Consider the following 20,676-nt stretch of genomic DNA (forward strand, 5'->3'; position numbering starts at 1 on the left):
TTCATGCCACCTACTGGATGGTTAGGATATTTCCATCAGCAGGCTTTTTTGTATTATCCTCAAGCTGCAGTGGGCCCTCAGTCTGAATTGACGTGTACCTATGTCCAGCGTAAACGAGACAATGCAAAATACAAAATGGAAACGCTGGCGTAACTTGTCATTTACTCAAAGGGGACCTAACTTTTGCTGACGTGGATGAAATGACTTCACATGGATAAGATCCCCCCGTCCATCAGGTGCGACACCCTGTGTTTGGACCGGAGCCAAAAAATCATTCCGACTCTTAAATCAGGTGAGCTACACCATGGAGAAAAGCTGAGAGGTGGAATCCCACCGTTAAAATCTTCCAAATTTTGTATAAGGTTAATCATGGTGTGTATATGCCATCCATTACACCCATCTGACGTGCCACATCAGGATGAAGGGATACCCTGAAAATTTAGGTATTCCAATACTAATGTGGGCCACACCTATTGAATTTAGAGGTTTTAAGCCTACGGCTCTCTATGGATTGGATTGATTTGATCTAACGTGAAGATATAGTGGTCCACTGAATGGACGGAGTGGATTTGATGCACGTTTCTATCATGTAGTGCTTAATCAGCCCTTAAAATGTCCATGTCTAAATGAATGAAGCCAGCACAGTCCAAATAAAAATTGAAATATGGTGGAGCTATCACGCTGGCTTTGTCCGGAGTGGGACACGTCACCACACGACCATTTTCAAAATAGCGATGAAATATCACTATAGCCGGATTTCCTTTTGAATTGGACAACCGAAAAAATGATACAATACATCTTGCTGTACTGTAATAGAGTAGACGCGGATTGCAAGACCCGGTCACGACCGATATCCCCTAGTCTCATGACACTGTGGGGCTCACTGTAATGTTTCTGTTTTATCAATGCCATCCATCGTTTTGCAAATGAGTCAGATGGAAAGCTCAAGTGGGCCACACCACAATAAACGGTGAGGCAATGACACACAGGGTTAAAACCTTCCTATGGGCCGCTATGATGTTTATTTTCCATCCAACCTGTTTGTGAGGCCACACAGACCTGGATGAAGATTAAAAGACAAATATCTGCTTGATCAAGAACTTTTGTAGCTCATAAGAGGTTTTTAAAGGTAGGTGTTTAATCTCCACCGTTTCATATAGTGTGATACAATTATGCTTTGGATCTGTTTTATTTTTGGGCTCATTATATAAAATGAGCTGGGAAAAAGTATGAATGGCATTGATAAAACACAAACATCAAATTGGATTCTACACATACATGCAAACCTATACCCAGGGTAAAATGGCCACTGTAGCCTATTGGCAAATCCACTGGACATAAATGATATACCAGGGTTTTTAATGGCCAAGAACTACGGAAACCCAACTGTTGACTAATTCCAAATCTAAAAAGGTGGAAGGTTTTTATCTAATCCAGACTAATTCCAAATCTAAGAAGGTGGGAGGTTTTTATCAACCCAATCACTAGAAAACATTGCAAAGATGATAAGAAGAAAGTGAGGCTGTTCAGTTCAACGTGGTTTAAAAGATAAGAGAACTCGTACAGTTTGGAGAGCACTGAATTAGAATGAAAGGTTCATCACTACATTGCAATGGAAGCCCGCTCATTCGCAGATTGGTCCAACTGGTAAATTCACTTCTAACCCATGTTTGATGGCTCGGCTGTATATATATATATATATATATATATATATATATATATATATAAAGAGAGAGAGGCATGCTCATGTGCGCACCTTTGCATACGTCTTATGGGGCATCTAATTTAAACAGTCCAGGGGATGCAGATTATCTTAATTTAAAATTCTTGTAGGCAATACCAAAGGGATGCAAATTAAGAGAGAATTTTTTTTATTCATGGCCCACCAAAGTTTTAAATCAAAGTAAAAATTGTGCTTTAAGGATTTTATGGGATGCTGCATCACGTAAACTGTCCAGATTTTAGACTCATGTTACGTGTGAGAATTTTCAAAAAGTTTGCAACTTATGGTGCGAACTGAGCAGCTGTCTACTGGTTCGCATGGAAGGTGCAAACTTTTAAAGAATTAACTATACATGATGTGACTTCAAAATTTAAATGGTCCATGTGAACCAGCACCTCAGGAAATTCCATGGGCTCAATTTTTACTTTGATCCAAAACTTTAGTAAGCTATGAAAAATGAAAATAATTTCATCCCTTAATTTGCATTTTTCTTTGTTATACCCCACCAGAATTTTAGATCACTGTAGAAATTTATACCTTGGGGTTTCATGGGATTCCGCATCACAAGGGACCATATCCTTAATTAAGTAATAAGTTTGAATGTCACATTATCAAGATTTAAGAGAAAAAGATGTAACCATGCATAAGTATATATCATTGCTCATATTCTTTTTCCCCATCTTCTCATCCATGTGACCATAGTGGAGCTGCCTTATTTTGAAGAGATGTGTTAATTTTTGGCAAAATGAGTCGTGAGTTCTAACCAATGGCCCTTTAGGAGAATGACTCCTATATTAGTTTATCACCATTTACAAAATGGTGGTGACTCATCTTCCGCACAAGTTTCACTGATGCACTACTATCCCCCGACCATCCAAATTGTGGATGGAGGACATCTCTAAAATCACACCAAACAAGCAATCCTCACCATCCAATTAAATGGCTAGCAAATGGATGGTCAAAAGTAAAACCGCCAGTGGTGCAAATTGGAAGGGAAAATCAGAAGGTTAAAATTATCCTATGGGTAAATAAATAAATAAATACATCATTTAATGCTTCTTCCACAGTCGGATCAGCAATTTGGAGGGTCTGAATTGCCGCACAACTACACCATGTGTATGTTAGAAGAGCTACCACCATTCTTTAAATGGTGCTGAAGTAACGTATAAATCTAGTGTATCAAAAAGAGTGATATGTAAAGAGTACGATTGTTGGAAATGATCCAATTTCCAAAATGCTAGTAATCATGGCATACCCCCACTTAGTTGAGAATTTTCTTACTAGTGGGATTGTAATCACCAATTCCAAGGCCGAAAATCAAAGGTTAGGATTATCCCACCGGAGAGATTTTTGGTATATAGTCCATAGGTGGCATGGCCCACCAGACTCCATATAAAAGCAGCTTTTACGGCTTGAGAACGTGCTTCTGTTTCTTCATTTCTCTCAGCCAATACAGCCAGTGAAGAATCTACCCATTATCACAGAGATGGACCAAAGAGAGACCCAATCGATGAATAAAAGCTGGCGCACGTGGCACATGTGTGAGTACCCAAACTGTTGATTCTGCAGAAGCTACAGGGATGGCCCACAGGCCAAAACTCCAACTGATTCAATAATCCTAATCATCAGGCCCTGTTTGGTCGCCACTTAAAAATATTTCATCTCATTTTAGTTAACAGTGATTATGTATTAGAAGACATTGTCTAATCTGTGTTTGATTGCAACAAATTCACAATACCTCCAAGATTACTAATTCTAGTTTGTTGCAAAACATCTTGAAATATGATATTTGTTGCATCTAAACACAGCCTTATAAAAATCATGGGTTATCGAAATTGTTTTTAATCCTTACCAAAATTTAAAATACATAATTACTGTTAACTAAAATGAGAAGAATTCAATTTTAAGAGGCAACCAAACAGGGCCTCAGACGAGAGGTTTTCTCAAGAAAAAGAAAGGTACAAGTCTGGTTCTTTCTCCTAACCAGCTATATATTTTTACCTTCCTCCCAAGTCGTCCAATCCATGTGAGGCATGTCCAGAAATAAGCTCGGATCTCAGACTGACATTCCACACTTACAACATCCAGACACTGGTAAATGATAACTTGGATAATCATCAATATACGTTTTCTTACAAGCACGTTACTAACAAGCAAAGGTTCTTTATACACCAGTTATATGTTTTCTTTAAGCTGTATTTACATGACAATACCAGTTACTACGGCTACATGCAGTGTAGAGAACCAGATTCCAATACAGCATCAAGCACTGAATCCCTTATGAAGAGAACTGTAAGGGCCAGCGGGAATATTGATGCATGCTTGGGCAGAGACCTCAGCCATTGTCTCCTTTCGAATGCCGGCATTGCAGATGTTTGCGATAGAGCGCATGTGTTTCATGCCATATTGAGAGAGCGATCCACAGTGTGTTTCAAAAGTCCGGACCTGCATTAAACAAAACCCAACTTAGAAATATTCTGATATTAGAATGTATACAGATAGTAAGCAGCTGTTTTAGACACCCTCTCTCTCTATCATCATCATCATCATCTAAGCTTTATCCCAACTAATTGGGGTTGGATGCAAGACCGCTATTCCACTCTATCAAGGACACATCCTTTCACAAACATGTACCTTTTGGAATACTTAACATAGAAAGGAAAGGGTGTATCTCTCAATCAACACGGGCGTAGATACCTATTGGCTGCTAATATTCCAGCAATATTATGCAAAGTCCCTTCTGCTACATGGGGTGTGATTTTCACAAAGAAAAAAAAAAAAAGGCAGCAGCAGTTAAGAGGGTGTGTTATTGGAGAGTTTGAGTTGGAGAAAAACTTGATACTCTAGTATAGTGTGATGGATGATATGCAGATACTTAGAAATTGCATACATGCAAGTAATCCAAATTAAACTGTCCGAATTATGTGTCCCAGTTTAGATGTATTGTGAACCAAAAATTACACTTATTTGATCATCAGACTGTCAAGTTCATGGACATTGTTTGGACAGTTAAACAATTGTCCTATTTCAGCAAATAAGTAAATTCTAATTAGAGGTTAGAATTGTTCAACCAATCTGATTTTCAGACCGTGACTTAGCAATAATAGGTTCCGTAATTTAGTTCAATTTGAGTCCATGCATGCACATGTGCAATTTTTGAGTGCTCGCCTATCAAGCGTCATACGCTGCCAGAGCATCAAATAACTCCCTATTCAGTCATACATGTCTGATCAGAGGAATAGCTGGTTAGTAGGAAGGCTGGGCATGGGGACTTACCATTGCCTTAAGGCATTCCCAGTTATCGACTAAAGGCTGCCCTGCCGGCCGGACAGTCTTCAGAACCTCTGGGCCCTTTTGAGATCCGAACAAGAGCTTCCCAATGAGTTCCATACTGTTGTCTATATGGAGTCGATGAGACATCACATCGAGTATCTGCTTATGAGCATCAAGTTTCCTAGCAGAGCCTTCAGGAGATTTCCGGTACTGAATTAAAACGAAACAACATTTAGTCCAGTAAAATAGCAAACCAAGTGGAAGATCATCCTCGATGCAAAAGACAGATCCAGAAAATATAAAGAGAAATCATATGATCTTCAACCCGAGTATACGTAATTAGATGAAATTTCCTTGGGCCTTGCATTTGTTGTACATGCGGGGCTCATATTTCAGTAATCCAGATCGTTGATCTGATAGGCCTCGCCATATATTCTATTAGAATGAGCCTAGCCCTAGATTCGTAGCCCACCAGTAGAAGATTACATAAGGAATGCAGCATATTTGTATAAAATGGAAAAAAGCCAGATTTTTAGATGGACGGGATCCTTCCAATCTGGGAATTACTTTGGGGGCATGGTCCATCTGCACTGATCCATCAGATTAACAGTCCAGAACAGGGTATATAAAAATGGTTACATAATGGCCATAATGGTAACAACAGCAATACGGGATTGTACCGGCCAATGTCAAAATTTCGGACCGTAATGAGCCCAAATCCCCCCAAATAGCCTGACAGTACTCATCCTAATTTTTTTTTTTTAATTTAATCTCAAATTTATATTGAATCATTGATTTTGGATATTTAGAATATTAAATATAGGAGTTTTGAAGTTAGTCTAAACCTCCTAGGTTAATTATCATCAACAACATGAGATAACATATTTACGAAAAATGCTCTGTCATACCATCATCCTGGTACGGAATGTCGGTATCAGTTGGCATATCAGCCCTAGAATTTTTTTTTAGCCAAAGAATTAAGGAAAATATGAAGGGAAAAAAAGAGAGAGAATAATAAGATATTCAAGAAACAATTTTATTTTTTTTTGTACTTTGGACATGCATATGACAGTGTAACGGACCATTCTTTGATGAGAATGTTGTCTGTCGATTTGACTTGTTGAAGGTCAACAAAATGGACCCTAATTGAATACAAATCAATCATGATTTGGTGAACTAGGGCCCGTTACAGTGAAATAAAACAAAAAGAAGATAAAAATATATAATAATTTTTTTTAAAAAAAAAAAAAGAAAGTAAAGGCCTAGCCTTCTTTCCGACTTTTCCCATAATAGTCCACTTTGCTTCGATTTGTCAAATCATTTGTTTTGATCCCAAAATAGGTCTAACCTAAAATGAGTTTTTAAACTTCTACCATGGTTTAAATGAAAAAGGAAAAGGACACATAAGTGAAATTTTGAAAAAAAAAATCAAAATTGTGCTTTTATGGGCTCATTGACTGATGCAGTCCAATACAGGTCATTTTTTTTGTATTGGGCCAATACAACCCCATATTGCGTATTGTCTCATGCTGATACGGCTGCATCGACCAATACAATACCAATATTCATATCTATGACCATCATAAACATGTTCAAAACAAGAAAAAATATATATTTGGAATCCTCTCAATTTTCTAAAAATTTCCAATATTTTTCACATTCTTTTCTTTTTATATATATTAAAAAAAAAAAAAGTCAACCATTATGGCCCATAACGTATCAGTCCAATGGCCATTAGTTGCTATGCCGACTGTTATTGAATACCTTGGTCCGGAATGCCAAAGTGCATGCACCACCTGAACAAAAATCAGGCCTGAGGACACTTTGCATTTCTTGTTAAGGATCATATAATTCCTCAAGTCTGAGAATTTAGGACATAGTGATATCAAGACTGTATAGTTAAAGAAATTAAGCTATGGACAAAGAAATAGACCAACCTTATTCCACAAATGAAGGAGATCTGCATCGCGTTGGTTGACGGCCGTTGAGGATGGCAGCAATTTATTCTCCTCAACGAAAGTAAAATTATCGTTTGCAGGATTCGTGCCAATATACAAGAAGAGGTGATCCTTGTTAATCCCTATATTCCCATATTGCATAACATGGGAACCTAAACTATATGTATTGTCGTTTGAAGTCCTGGTTTTGACCTGCGAATTCCCATCAACAAAGACTTTCAAATTCACGAACGTAGCTGAAGTGTGGAATAGGAAACTAGGAGAAATGAAATTGTGAGCTTTTTACCAGCTGATACTGCTGCTTCAGAGTTTCAGTCCGCAAATTGTGTATATCACTGTGCATGGGAAGAAGCAATTAACGACCGCAACAAACACAAAGTTTAATAGTAAAATAGCAGACTCCGCAGAAACTTAGTACGGAACCTTAACCATCAACCCAAAATTTCACCCCAACAAGATAAGTTAAATAGAGGAATAGGCAATAAAAAGGACAACAAAAAAGAGAACTGATGCTAAAGCTTATGAATCAACAGGAATGGTTCATTCTTAAACATTTCTAAAACTTTTAAAGCTGTGTTTCGATTGTACCATTAGTTTGAATTGCACCATTTGACTGACCAAATGCAATTACCATCCTCAGTATTCATCTTGCAGGACTAGCCTCCACATTGCAATGATGTAATTTTCAAGTTGGACTTGAAAGGAACAACATACCTGAGACAGGAGGGCTACTTCTCTGTTGTGAATGCCAAGGCACATGCAATTTGGTAATCCTCCCTATTGTATTAATTATTCCAATTTGATCCAATAACAATGCTTTAAGGGCCTGTTTGTTTTGCCCATTACCGCAGCCGCATTACAAATTACTTTAGGTGTCTCCCGACTCCAGCCGCATTTAAAAGCAATGATGTCAATTTTACATTATTTGATTTATACATGGTAAAATCACAACGATGGCAATTTTAGATGTTGCTGTTTGAATGGAGATTTTACAGTAATTGCATGAAAAGGTGCAATGATTACAGATTACTTGTTTGCTGAATAATCTGCATTTGACCGACCATTCCTTTGGTTGGTTTGGCAGTGGTAAAACAGTAATGATGACAAAATTACTTCACATTACCTGGGAAATGGGCAAAATAAACAGGCCCTAAGAATTTCCCATTTCAAGGAGTTGTGTTAAAAAAGGGTAGATGCCCATGCTGGGTTATCATGATGGACATAAATACAAAATATTCGACCAAACAAAAACAAAATATTTTCTTGTGCCTTGGTATTCATGAGAGAGATCCAACTAGGAATCACAAGAGAAGACAAAGCCTAGAATTTCAGATTTACTTCAAGATATCCTGATATATAACTTTACTCATGCGGATATTACATAAAATACTGTGATGGTAGAACAGGTTATTTGAGGTAGAAAAATGTAGGAAGAAATGATTGAGGTGCATTCCCAATCACTTTCTTTAAGACGATGGTCAACCTACACAGACCTATGATGTTTATTTGCAAGAGGGTTCTAGCAAACCAGCCCCAGTATATAACAAGCCCAATCCTCTCAGTTCTTAGAACATTTCTTCAACTTGCAAAATCAAATAAACACCCAAACAACCTTCAAACATCCCAATGCTTGGAGAATTCTGAATTATGTTCCCTGGTAACAAATTTCATAAGAGCATCAATAGGAGGGTTTTTAGTTGGAGAATTTTGAAGCCATTACAGATAGAGAAATACTGGTCAAAAACTCTAGATTGTTGTGTTCTCACAATGTGACGCATGACAGCTAACCACTTTCTCTAAAAGCTCGAACTGATAGAACGTGGCGAATCAATCCCTTTGTCTCATAGCCTACGTCAGGCCCTGGCCAAACCCCCCTTGTGGGCCCCACATCACATGGGGCCGCCCACCCCAAGTGTGCCCCCGCTTCACACTGGACACCCCACTCAAGCCCAGTGTGAAAATGTCCCTGCATTACAATGCTTCAGGATTTCGGTTTTATGGACACTAAAAAGCCACTTTGTGGTATCTTAATCTGATCATTCAGTCATTCTAGACAGTCACCACCTATTCAAGAAACCCCTGTTTGTGACTCTTCAGGAAACTAACTGTAATTAGTGACAGTTAGGCTTCCCTTATGTGTGATTAACAGTCAGTGGTCTATGTAATTACGAAACTACCACTGCATCTGGCGAATACCTGGTCTGACCCTAACTTATGGTGAGACTCCCACCACCAAAAGTTTAGGCTCCTCAGCTCCTGGCAATGATGCATGCATGCAAAGTATAAACCACAGGCTCATACAAACAATTGCATGCCCTTATAAAAAGAAGGGCAGGGATGCCCTTATAAACAACTTTTACATCCTGCCTCTTATCTGATGTGGGACTAAATTTGTCTAGTTTTACAATGAGAGAGAAAGTTGCCATATTTGAGTTATTCAAAGACTCCATTTGTCTTATTTGCAAAATAAGAAACTCAACGTTTTCTTAAAACAGCACTACTCTGAAATGAACTAACATGACACATATAGACGCCGTGAATTTTTCAGTTTTTTGAGGAATTCCTACTTCAGAAATCCATATCCATATCCTTGTCTGGGATGGATGCATGTCCATGAAAATGTTGAAGTAAAGAAATAATTAATTAATTTATTTATTTATTTTATTTTATTTTAAAAAAAAAAACAGCAATTGTATTACTTTATACTTTTAGCAAATCAAAACTTGTGGTGGATAAACATACATACCTGTCTTCCATCCAAGAAATGCTATATAAGTCCCCTAGACAGGTGTCGTACTCTGGAGGAGGGCTGGGATACTCTCCCGGACAATAAGTTCCCCAACTGCTCTCTTCAGCATTTGATGCTGTGGTTGCATAGATATTTAAACCTTCTGGGAGAAGACCTTCAAATATACTCCCAGCTTCACATGCTTCAAGATAAAATACCTAAACAATACCACATCATTACAACAACCAACGTCATAGCTACTCAAAACAAACACAATGAAACAGAACAAATAAAAACAACGACACAATTAAATTACCAAGCTTTTATAAGATCCCAAGGCATGCTTTTTCTTTAAAACCTCTATTAAATCATCCGCATAGAGGTAAGGATAGGTTGGCATCCCTGATAATAAACCACAACACGAATGTTGAGGAGCGTCAGTTTCATAACTAAAAAATCTAATTTTCTACCAGAGTCGACATTACAACCAGTCAGACAAAAGGAAAAGAAACCAACATTTGAGAAACTCGAAACTCGAACTACATTCAAATTATCAGGAAAATATAGGTGTGCGTCAAGGACTAGAATGAGGTCTTATGACTAGGAACAACCTTTTGTGATTCTGGCTGACTAGCCGTCAAACTAAACTTCAAGAAAATCGGACCCAAATCTTGAATAAATCAAGTTAACTTGAGCAATTCTTACTTTCTTAGTTGAGACATCAAGCATTTTAACCATGAACAGACTGCTGAGATACAAATAGATAGTTATGGTTGTGTTTGGATATAAAATTGATCTATTTTGCAATAATCCAGGTGCAACTAATTGAAATAACCAAAGTAGAATTAGTCTGAATTTATCTAAAGTTAATAATTCGTCCAAAATTTTGATTACTTCCATTCTATGTTGAACTCAAAAAATAAATTGCGACTATATAAAGAAACAACCAATATTTATCATCCTCGTTGATATTGGTTGTTTCTGTTTAATGCCTACAGTTCTTTTTTTCTTTTTTCTTTTTTCTTTTTTTTTTTTGAGATGACCTACTTCCACTTTGTTGGATCTTTGTGTGCATGCGTGCGGGGGCAGGGGTGGGGGGGTTTGTAATTGAGATGACCTACTTCCACTTTGTTGGAACTTTGTGTCCGTGCATGCAGGGGTGGGGGGGATCGGGTCACATGGGATGCTCAATCATCAATTGGGATGGTTCATTCAATGGTTCCATTGGGAGCAAATCATGGTGCAAGAATCACTCCGATCAAATGATCCTAACCCTATGAATGAGGCCAATTTGTTACAAACGGCTGTCTTTAATGAGTCATAGACGCATGGTTAAAATCATCAAACAAAAGTGCTACTTTGAATCATAAGCGATATAAAGTGGGTCTATCATCAGATAAAAGCTTCAAGATGATGATGATTCCTATTCTGTTTATCCACTCAACCTTGACTGTCCATTTTCCATGCTATTGATCGGAGCCTAGGATCATTCAAACAGCGTGATTTTCACACCATGGTTCATCCCTAGTTGTATGAAAGAATGGATGGTTCAAATTGATGATTAGGCATCCCATACATCAAGATCGAGCTGATGTGATTGGAAAAGTGCATTGTATATACAAAGATATCCTAAAGAAATTTAAATCTCAAAAATATATGCTTAGAAATACTAACCAAGGACCCCAGGACCACCATGGTCAGTATAAAATACAAAGATATGATCATCAGGACCACTATTGACAACCTTCCCACTGCCACCAGTGAGAGCAGTTTTGTTTCCAAGGAGAACAGCAAAGAAATTTCCAACAGTAACATCATCCCCAACATAATCCTGCAATGAGATAATTCCAAGGTCTAAGAAAGTACAAAGACAATCAGCTGATCCTATGACTTGGGAAAGAAGTTGGATCAGAAAAACAGACCTTGGGGACTCCGGCGTAAACATCTTGACCATGTGGGTTATTAATGATGACCCCAGGCCTAGGGTTTTCCTCGTTGTAAGCAATATCATCATACATGAAAATAATGATATTTTCATCCTTTAGTCCACCATTTTTCATGATTTGATATGCATGGCATACATCAGCCTGAAAATTGTTTCAGTTGTAAGAGAGTCACATTATAATGAAATAAATCCATTGATCTAAATCCTGGGGGGGGGGGGGGGGGGGTAAGTAAAAAATTAAGATTGTTAGAGGGCTTTGGACTCTCAAACAGGATAAAACCAAAAAGGAAATCAAACAAGATAGAACTAGACTTGGCCCATGTGAAAACATGGTCATTGGCAGACTGCAGTTTTGTCGCCCTTGGGTTGGACTCAAAAGACACAGACTGCAGTTTCAGGGCCACTTCCTCATTATGAATACTAGGAAACACCATCCACTTTTTGTAGATTTGCTTGATTAAACTGATTGGTTGCAATTCAATTCACTAATTCATCCAAACAAAGAGGAAACAGCTAAACATGATGCATCAACAGAATTTTCATATCAATCTCTTAATTTTCTGGCTGTGTGAGAAATAGCTATGAAGTCTGCAACTAAATGCTAAAACCAGTACCACGACGAGCATTTCTGGTAAGATAATATAAAGATGAAAAGGTGGAAATTGGGAAGAACTGATTTTTTCTCCAAATATTCTATTCTACCACCAAGCTGATGCAACTATGGATGGTGTGGTCAATATAAAACCACATGCAGGAGAAACCACAGAACAAATAACAGATTGCAAAATGATACCGCGTAGCACAGTCCAAGTTAGAGCATGAGATGCACGGTCCAAGGTGGGGTGCTCAACCTACAAATATGTCATTCCAATCCTTAGGCAACCATCTATCTTGAATGTGGACAGTTGGTTTCATTCCTTTAAAATGTTTATTTCTTTGTGCTTGTGTGACCCACTTGATAAACAGAATCACAAATAGATTAGGAAAATTCGAGGAGGAAATAGGTTTTTTTATATATCAGTTTTCAAGTCAGGTCGGCCAGGCCTAGACCCAACCAATTTTTTTTTCTGGGTTGGGGGCTCAGGCCGAGCTAGGGCCTTGGGTCTTAAATGTCAGATCGGCCTGGGCGTAGCCTGGCCCAGCCCAAAACCCGGCCGATTGCCACCCCTGTACAATATCTGAACCATTAAAAAGGTTGGCTCCACCATGAAGAACACCTGTTGTCAAAATAAGGCGAATCCACTCATCATGTGGGGCCCACCTGGTAGTGGATTATCCTTATTTTTGAGCTAGGTAATCTTCATAGCCAGCCAAGCTATTGGGTGGGTTGGATGTCATACAAGCAAGAATAGACAATGAATGATTCACTGGTTGGATGATATACTACTGACCATCTAGTTTTGCGTGAGACCTCTTTTTATTGAAAACATAAGAGATTGGGACTGTCGATCGACATCCAAAAGCTGAGGAGAGAAGTCGTGAGAGAAACGCCCCCCTCATGCTTTGGAAACAGTAATCAACATTAACCCTCTGACTTGAATGATTGAAAACCAATCTTAGAAAATAAATATTATTTTGTAATATTGATAGTAATAGAAATGGTTTTAAACATCTTGATTAGCAAATCATCGTGGGGATTACGTAGGTCTCCACCACCAAAGTTCAAGATCAAGGGGCCTCATGGCAATTGATCCAACATTTTCAACTAAAAATTTAAAGAAATGGAATACATCAAGACAGAGGGAGCCTATCCCCAACACAGAGACCATCTAACAACACCTCCAGCAGAAGTGCCGGCAAACTCACTAGCCTCTTTCTACATAAGCAATTGAAACATCTCAGAGCCTTTGGAAACATCCCCACCTTGGATGAATAAACAAATATTCAATGGCCAAACATGAAATTAAAAAATTTTATATATCAGAGAACTTCAATTACGGAAAATTCATCAGAATTCAGTGTAAAACGGAAAGTCGTCATACATAAACTGCACGATTTTACTATTCTTTTTTCCTAAATTAGGGTCGAGATCGGATGGAGCCCTTGATCAACCCAAACAAAACGGTAATTTTCATGATGGTAGATGATCAAACCAGATTGAAATCTACAAGCAGTCGTTACTAGATTGAAGCACTCATATAGGTGATCTTGACCATTCATCTATTCGGCCATGCCATAAATGGTCCACTCCCCAAAAATCACTATAGTTGGATAATCATAGTTTCCAATTGAAGAAATCTTTCCCGCTGAATACCAGTTGCGGGTCGGATTCTTTTCCCTAACCGTCCATTTGCAATCATCAAAATTCCTAACGATCAGCAGCTAGGATCATCAAACAAGCATATAATACTTGCAGTATGGACCATCAACGGTTGGCCCACCAGACGACGGTTTCGATCCCACACACGTGTACCACGTTTAAGTGAAAGCACCGGATCGTTTTCCATACTGCAATCGTGCTTCAAAAAAATACGAATATTTGAAAATTAAAACAAAACAACCATCGAAACCGTCAAAATCGCCAAAAAAATCTAAAAAAATAAAATTCACTGAAAAAAAAAAAAAAGACCTGATGCCTGTAATTTCCATAGCCAGAAGATCCTGCGATCAGAACCGCCCATCTCGTCCCGACCGAGTCATCATCGCTTCCGGTGAACGAATCCACACCATCGGATGGCAACCTGAGGACACTTTCGTCGAGAATGCGACAATTGGCGAAGAGAATCGGTGAGAGAAGGACGAGAAGGGTTAAGGCTACGAAACGGGCCATCGTATCGGGTCGAAAACCCGCTCCGGAATGGAATAGAAATGAGAGGGGTGAAGGTCGGACTCGATGTCTGTCTTGCTTTATAGTCGTGCAGGAAGATGCAATGAATCTTCTCAGTCGCCAAGAAAAAATATCCACTCCACCAAGGTCGCTGACGTGGCCGTTTTGTTGCCGTCTGATGCCGGAGTCCGGATCCTCTGTTATTTGGTAACTAGGGACTCCCAAATTGCCTAATCCTCATTGGTCCACGTCACCACTCACTTAAAAAAAACAAAAACCGAAACTATTAAGAAAAAAACCAAAGGAAAATAAAATTAAAAATTAAAAAAACAACAGAAAAAGAAGACGAGAAGAAAAAACCCAACGATAAGGACTTCTCTCCACACTTCTTCACATCTCTGTCCCTTCCACTCTCACTCATTACTTCTTCCTTAATCCTCTCAACACTTCTTCACATCTCTCACTCTCTCCCTCCCACTGTCACTGATTGTTTCTTCCTCAATCCTCTCCCCACTACTTCTTCTTCTTCTTCTCCTCTCTCTCTCTCTCTCTCTCTCTCACACATTTGTCAAAATCCAAGTATTAAACTAGTTCAAGTATAAGGCTCGTTTATTTCTCCATTGTAAATGTAAATGATAGTGTAAAATTAGTTTTCATTAGTGTTTGATAGAGAAAGAAATTACCATTTTAATTATCCAAAAATCGGATGTAATGGTACTAATCGGACAAAAATTGCATTTCATTAAATATGTAGGGCTCACCATAATTTATGTGTCTGATCTACGATGTTCATCCGTTTTACTAATTCATTTTAAGGCATTGACCAAATATGAAGCATATCCAAAGCTCAAATGGACCACACCACAAAAATAAGTGAAACAATGACGTCTACAATTGAAAGCTGAAACTTGGATCAAAGCTCACAAGGATTCGCATCTGTCATCCAACCTGTTCATAAGGTCACACAAAGATGGATGAAGGGTAAACACATATATCAACTTGATCCAAAACTTCTATGGCCCTAAGAAGGTTTCAACGGTCTATGTTCGATTCTTATGTTTCATTTGGTGTGGTCCATTTGTGAAATAAATGGCCGGAAGCATGGATTAGACACATACATAACGATGTTCCTTGCGGATCTTACTCCTCTTGTGTTTTAATTTTCCAATTTTATTGCCGAGCAATCCAAACAATTATAGCCGTCAATGTCGCACAAAAACATCAATATATAATCCTAAACCTGACTCCCACGGCTGGCCTGGGCCCAAAATTTGAGCCCATTTAAAAATTGGGCCTAGTTTACTGTCATATTTTGTCAGGCCGAATGGCCCATATATGATTTCAAGGGCATTTTGGTTTAGATCATGCATGATTGGTACACTTAAGGGGTGTTTAAATTGTAAGTTATTTAGATAAGCATGACTATCACAAAAAATATAGTAGTAGAGAACAACTAGATATAAAAATAAGTGTGAATTCACCTTCGGACAAAAGCTAGTTGTCTTTCAAACAACTTCCTTCTTAACACCAGTGTTCACATTCAACTATATCTTTTCCCTTCTCAATTTCTTTCTAGGTGCAGTACTGTAATCAGGAAAATCAAAACGTACACTGAGGGAGAATTGATCATCAATAGCCCTTTAGTTGTTCTGATTTCTTACATCTACTGGCAATCACCTACGAGTGGGACTTAGATGTGGATGATGGTCAGGTGCTCTTGTGAGGACTTGAACTAGGTCAATGGTTTGAGGTGTCTTGTAGGGATGGCTACGAATGGGAAAAAACAATGGGCGTTTAGTGTTGTATTGAAATCTGTGCGTGGATGGTCATTTATAGTGGAAACCCTAGAATAGAAGTGGGTGAACATCTATGAGGGGTAACATATATTTCAGTAGCCCGTCTGGATCCCTGTATTGGTTAAATCCAGGTTTTGCCAGTAGACACATTTTTAAGTGGTTTGGTGTAAAACTTTAGTCCAAGCTTAAAATGTGTATTCGCAGGCTGGCTCACCCTAGATTTATGAGGATATAAGTAACCTAATAGGAAACTAAAAGTAACTAACAGCTTGTAAAAAGTGCTGCAATGGTGCAGGTTTGGGGTGAGAACAAAAAGGCCATTCAAGTTGGGGGAGTGGATTAGGTGAGACCCGCCTCACCCAAGACAGTGTGGCCCTTACCGTGGGGCCCACCTTGATGCATTTATTCTATATCCACACTGTCCATCTGTTTTTCCAATCATTTTTGGTCATGATCCCAAAAATTTTGCATATACATTTAGAGTTAGGCTTGGGCTGGACTATTTTGGCTCGGTTTGGACAGAGCTTGGCCTGTCCCGTTCAAATGCATACTAAAATTTGAAGATCCCATCTGCTTCACCAACTAACTGAAATGGATGTTCTTTTGTTCTAGAATGCTAGTTACTAACATCCTTTTTCAAAAACTAATTGCATGAAAGTTTTCCCTCTATATATGTTAGAGATCAATATGGCTAAGTTGTGGTCTCTTTAATTGGCAAGTCATAGTCCCAAAATCAAATTGGTGAAACAATCCTTTAACTTTTGATTTATTGGGACTCGATTGTAAAATATAATCATATATTATTTGTCATTTTTTAACATTGAGTTAATCTACACCAATCTTACACTTGGAAAATCAAATTAGTGTATTTTTTTTTCACTTTTGAATTTGGTATGGCCTTGTACATTTGTTTAATGGATTTAGTTTATGGTAGACTTTTGATTAATCAATTGGATCATGTATTAATTTACATGTCTCTCTGTTTTGGTGTGGAATGCAATTGTGCAATCCAGTATCAATTAAAATGTAGTAAAAAAATGTGGAATTCTTTCTTTATTTTTTATTTGGTTCATCTAACCAGCGGGAGGCAAAAAGGAGTAATCATTTGCATAATTTTGTATGAATTTAACTATTCTCCTGCCCTTTAACGAAGGTGGGCATGGAGGCTGAAAAACTCATAGAAATGGGATGTTGTCATCAGCTTCTTCTCTATTGCTTATCTAAGAGACTAGAGTTAAATAACAGCACTAATTATTTTTTTAACATCCAACTCCATTTCTTGATTTTTTTTGTTTTCTTACTTAATACACAACCCTTAATTTGTGAGTCCCACCGTGCATTGAATTTTGGCTCGCATGTGTCCCCATCTGAATAATTTAGTCTCAGGCCATAACATAGTGGGCTACTCGCACCTCCACCTCATTGTTGTTATGAAAAACTACCTATTTGTTATCCTATTCACTTGCTTTATTGGTTTCCTAACCTTTCCAACTTCACCATTGTGATGGTAATTTCATTCTACATTAGTGGAAATTTCAAGTTTCCCCACAAATGTTGCAGGCTTAGTTTAACTTATTAATGAAGTTTTTGCTCTTTTATTTTTAACTTGTTCTTCCCTTAACCATGCTGAATTGGTGGGATAGATTGTGCAGTTTTAACTGGAAAGTAAGAGCTAGCATCTTCATACCAAAATAAAATTTTGCAAAAGATTCAAACTTTTACATTCCCATCTCTATGCACCTTTTGTATTCCAGATCATAACTGTTTTGATAATTGTATTTTTAATCTGCAGTTCATATGTATCATCAGTTGGAATCCTTGGAATATGTGGTCAAGAGGTTGTTGAACTTCCTTTGGTCACTATAAGTAAAGAAATCCAAAGAAAGGTAAGGCATTCAAGTTAAAAAAGAAAAGTTTATTACGATGCACTTAGTTATTTTTATTGGCATTGTTTTTCTTGAGTTTTTCTTATAATTATGATTTCTGTGTGCTTTTCAAATTAGTTCACCACACTTCTTTTTTTTGGCACTATTTTTTCTACTGGTAGCATTTGACAGGGATCTCATAACACGAATAAATTGGGATGGTCGGTATGGTTTATCAGTAGATCTGTTGATTCAGGGCTATAGAGATGTTCCTATGGGATCTATTACAGACCTTGAATCTTTTTGTTTGTGTGTGTATGCATTAATTGTTCCTATCTGTCTTACAAATGCCTAGCTTTATCTTTAAACATATGACACTAGCACACTTTCTCCTCTCTGCCATTGTCCTGTCAAGGTAAACTTGTAATAGGAGGCCTATTTCAGTTCAATTCTCAATTCTCTGTGTCATTCTTATAGAATGTGAGTTTTGTTTCAGTTGTGTTTCTTTCTAAAGTTTTCTTAGAAAAACTCAATTCCATTTACCTTTTTATGTGTTTTTAATGTTAGATGATGAGTTTATAGGTCTGAATCTATGGACACTGGAAATCGCACGCACGCGGATTTAAAATATTTTTAGGAGTGATAGGTGGAAATTAGTAGGCTGATTTGTGGATGTTGGAGTCGTCACTAGTCAATTAATCTTAGAATCCCGCAGTCGGCTAGAACCCTCGAAAAATGTATGGTTGGAGAAATTCGAAAGTTCTCCTACCTTAGATTAACTCCTGGTCTACGATCCAGGATTCTGAGTAAGGGACCTCGGTTACAAAGATGGAAGGTATTAGGCACCCTCTCTGCCCGTACAAAGGTACGGTCTCTACTTGGTGTGAAAAAATAATCTCAAGGGATGATGGATGTTATGGTCAAGATGGGACTAGGCATACACACGGATTTCTGATGCGGCAAGATCCGAGATTTCAGCAAGCCACAGAGCATACGTCCAATAGTGTATGTAGAAGGTGGATGTGATGACGTTTTTGCAAAGATGTAAGAAAAGTGGACTAGACTACTAGGAGTTTCAGATGTAACAGGATCCGATGTACGACAAGTCACAGAGCATATGTTCACTAGCAATCTAGAGGAGCAGGGGGGTTGAGAAGGGAATAAATGTAATGATGAATGCTTGGGTATGAAATGGATGGATCTTTGACTTAAACTTAAGTAGATAACATGGACTGAACCCTGACCAATCCGGGCTAGACTTGGGATTGAGAAGGTTAGGAGGAGGCTAAGAGATAGCTAGAAAAATCTGATCTTGGAAGCTTGAGAGCTCTCTCTTACCCTCACTCTCACTCTCTTCTTCCCTCCCTTCCTCTCTTTCTTACTTAGAAAGTGGGAGTTGTTGTGTGAAATGTGAAGAGGAGAGGGCTATTTATAGCCTTCTCCAATGGCAATGTGATTATTGTTAGGTTTGAGATGGGTAAATGCTGACATGGCAACTTAGGATTGGTTGAGGGGAGAGGAATGTCATGTGGCATGCTCTCATTGGCTCTTGAGGTTAGTAAAATAATCAATAAGGTTGGATGGGAGTTAATTCTGAAGGAAAGTTGACTTTCGGACGTTGGGTCAGCTGTTGCTAAGAGGACACACGTGCCCTACGAGCAGAGGTAATTGGAGTACCGCCGATGATAGTCAAACTACCGCCCGAGACGGGTTCGGGCCAGGCTCGAGCGTGTGGTCCTCGTTTGGTGCACTGGTTCATCCGATAGTCTTCTTTCCAGCTTTTGAGTTCGAATAGGTGGGTTTTCATGCTAATTTGGTTCTAATGGGTTTTAAGTTTGAGATTTCGAGTTGGATTGTGAGGTTCTAAGGGTTCGGATTTGGGCTTTAGGTTCAAGTTAGGGTTTTGGGTTTAGATTAGGGTTTTCGAGTTTAGGTTACTGATCATAGTCCGGATTGTCCTTGCCTTTTCAAGATATTAGCCTGGGTGGGATGTCTACAAAATCTTTCAAATCCGCTTGAGTTTTAATTCAAAACACCAATTTCTTCACTGGAATCGATATTAAATCTCAACGAAATTAAGTTTTGGATGTAAGACCAATAGTAATTCAAAATCTCTCTTATTGGTGATGGATTATATTGAAGTTTTCTTTGTGTCCAAGTTCCTAAAGCTTGTGGAGGCAAGCCGTGTGTAACGCCCTGTATTTCAAGGGTCGAGCAAAGCTCAACTCCCGAGATCCAACGCATCACTTATGCAACATAGATAATAATGTTTAAATGTTATCCATATTAGTGCATTAAATATGAGTGAGATTACTCCAAAAATGGCATATCATACTCCAGAGGTAATTTGATTAAGCAAGCGAAAGGCTGTAACATGTATATTTGAACAAGTAAGCGATTTACAATCTCCAGAGTATAAGTATGTAACTGGACTAAATGTTTATATGTATTGTTTCTAAAATTTACAAAATGGCAAAACATAAAGCGTCCAACTAATCCATAACCCTGTAATCCCGGCGACGCAGCTCTAGGTCTACACAGACCCGCCTGAGAGCTGTACGTAGGAGAACTCCTCCTCCTCGTCTAAGAAATTCAGCTCCATCGTGTAAGTCTCATCGTCA

The 20,676-nt window shown here is 38.3% G+C and overlaps 1 protein-coding gene and 1 non-coding gene across 2 annotated transcripts; one reads left to right on the top strand and one right to left on the bottom strand.

Annotated features, from left to right (window-relative positions):
- Positions 1-3,763: 3,763 nt before the first annotated feature.
- LOC131222817 (vacuolar-processing enzyme-like) lies at positions 3,764-14,459 on the bottom strand. Its single transcript, XM_058218021.1, has 9 exons — positions 14,197-14,459; positions 11,605-11,769; positions 11,357-11,513; positions 9,999-10,084; positions 9,701-9,900; positions 7,241-7,289; positions 6,934-7,146; positions 5,000-5,206; positions 3,764-4,168 (listed from the first exon to the last, which is right to left on the bottom strand). Exons 1-9 carry the CDS (start codon positions 14,395-14,397, stop codon positions 3,986-3,988), a joined length of 1,461 nt encoding a protein of 486 aa, XP_058074004.1. The 5' UTR covers positions 14,398-14,459; the 3' UTR covers positions 3,764-3,985.
- A 2,876-nt stretch (positions 14,460-17,335) lies between these two features.
- Positions 17,336-17,445, top strand: LOC131224584 (small nucleolar RNA snoR97). The gene has a single exon (XR_009161057.1). It is a non-coding gene; the product is annotated as a small nucleolar RNA snoR97 (small nucleolar RNA).
- The last annotated feature ends 3,231 nt before the right edge of the window (positions 17,446-20,676 follow it).

Source organism: Magnolia sinica, chromosome 13 (genome assembly GCF_029962835.1).
Source record: "Magnolia sinica isolate HGM2019 chromosome 13, MsV1, whole genome shotgun sequence".
Taxonomy (NCBI): Eukaryota; Viridiplantae; Streptophyta; class Magnoliopsida; order Magnoliales; family Magnoliaceae; genus Magnolia; species Magnolia sinica.

Bases quoted from the DNA above. Each gene is read 5' to 3' on its own strand.
- LOC131222817 (XM_058218021.1), bottom strand. From the start codon at position 14,397: ATGGCCCGTTTCGTAGCCTTAACCCTTCTCGTCCTTCTCTCACCGATT. The intron at 11,514-11,604 runs GTCTGTTTTTCT...ATCTCATTGCAG, and splicing joins TTTACGCCGGAGTCCCCAAG to GATTATGTTGGGGATGATGT. The intron at 7,290-9,700 runs GTATGTATGTTT...TCCCATGCACAG, and splicing joins ATTTCTTGGATGGAAGACAG to TGATATACACAATTTGCGGA.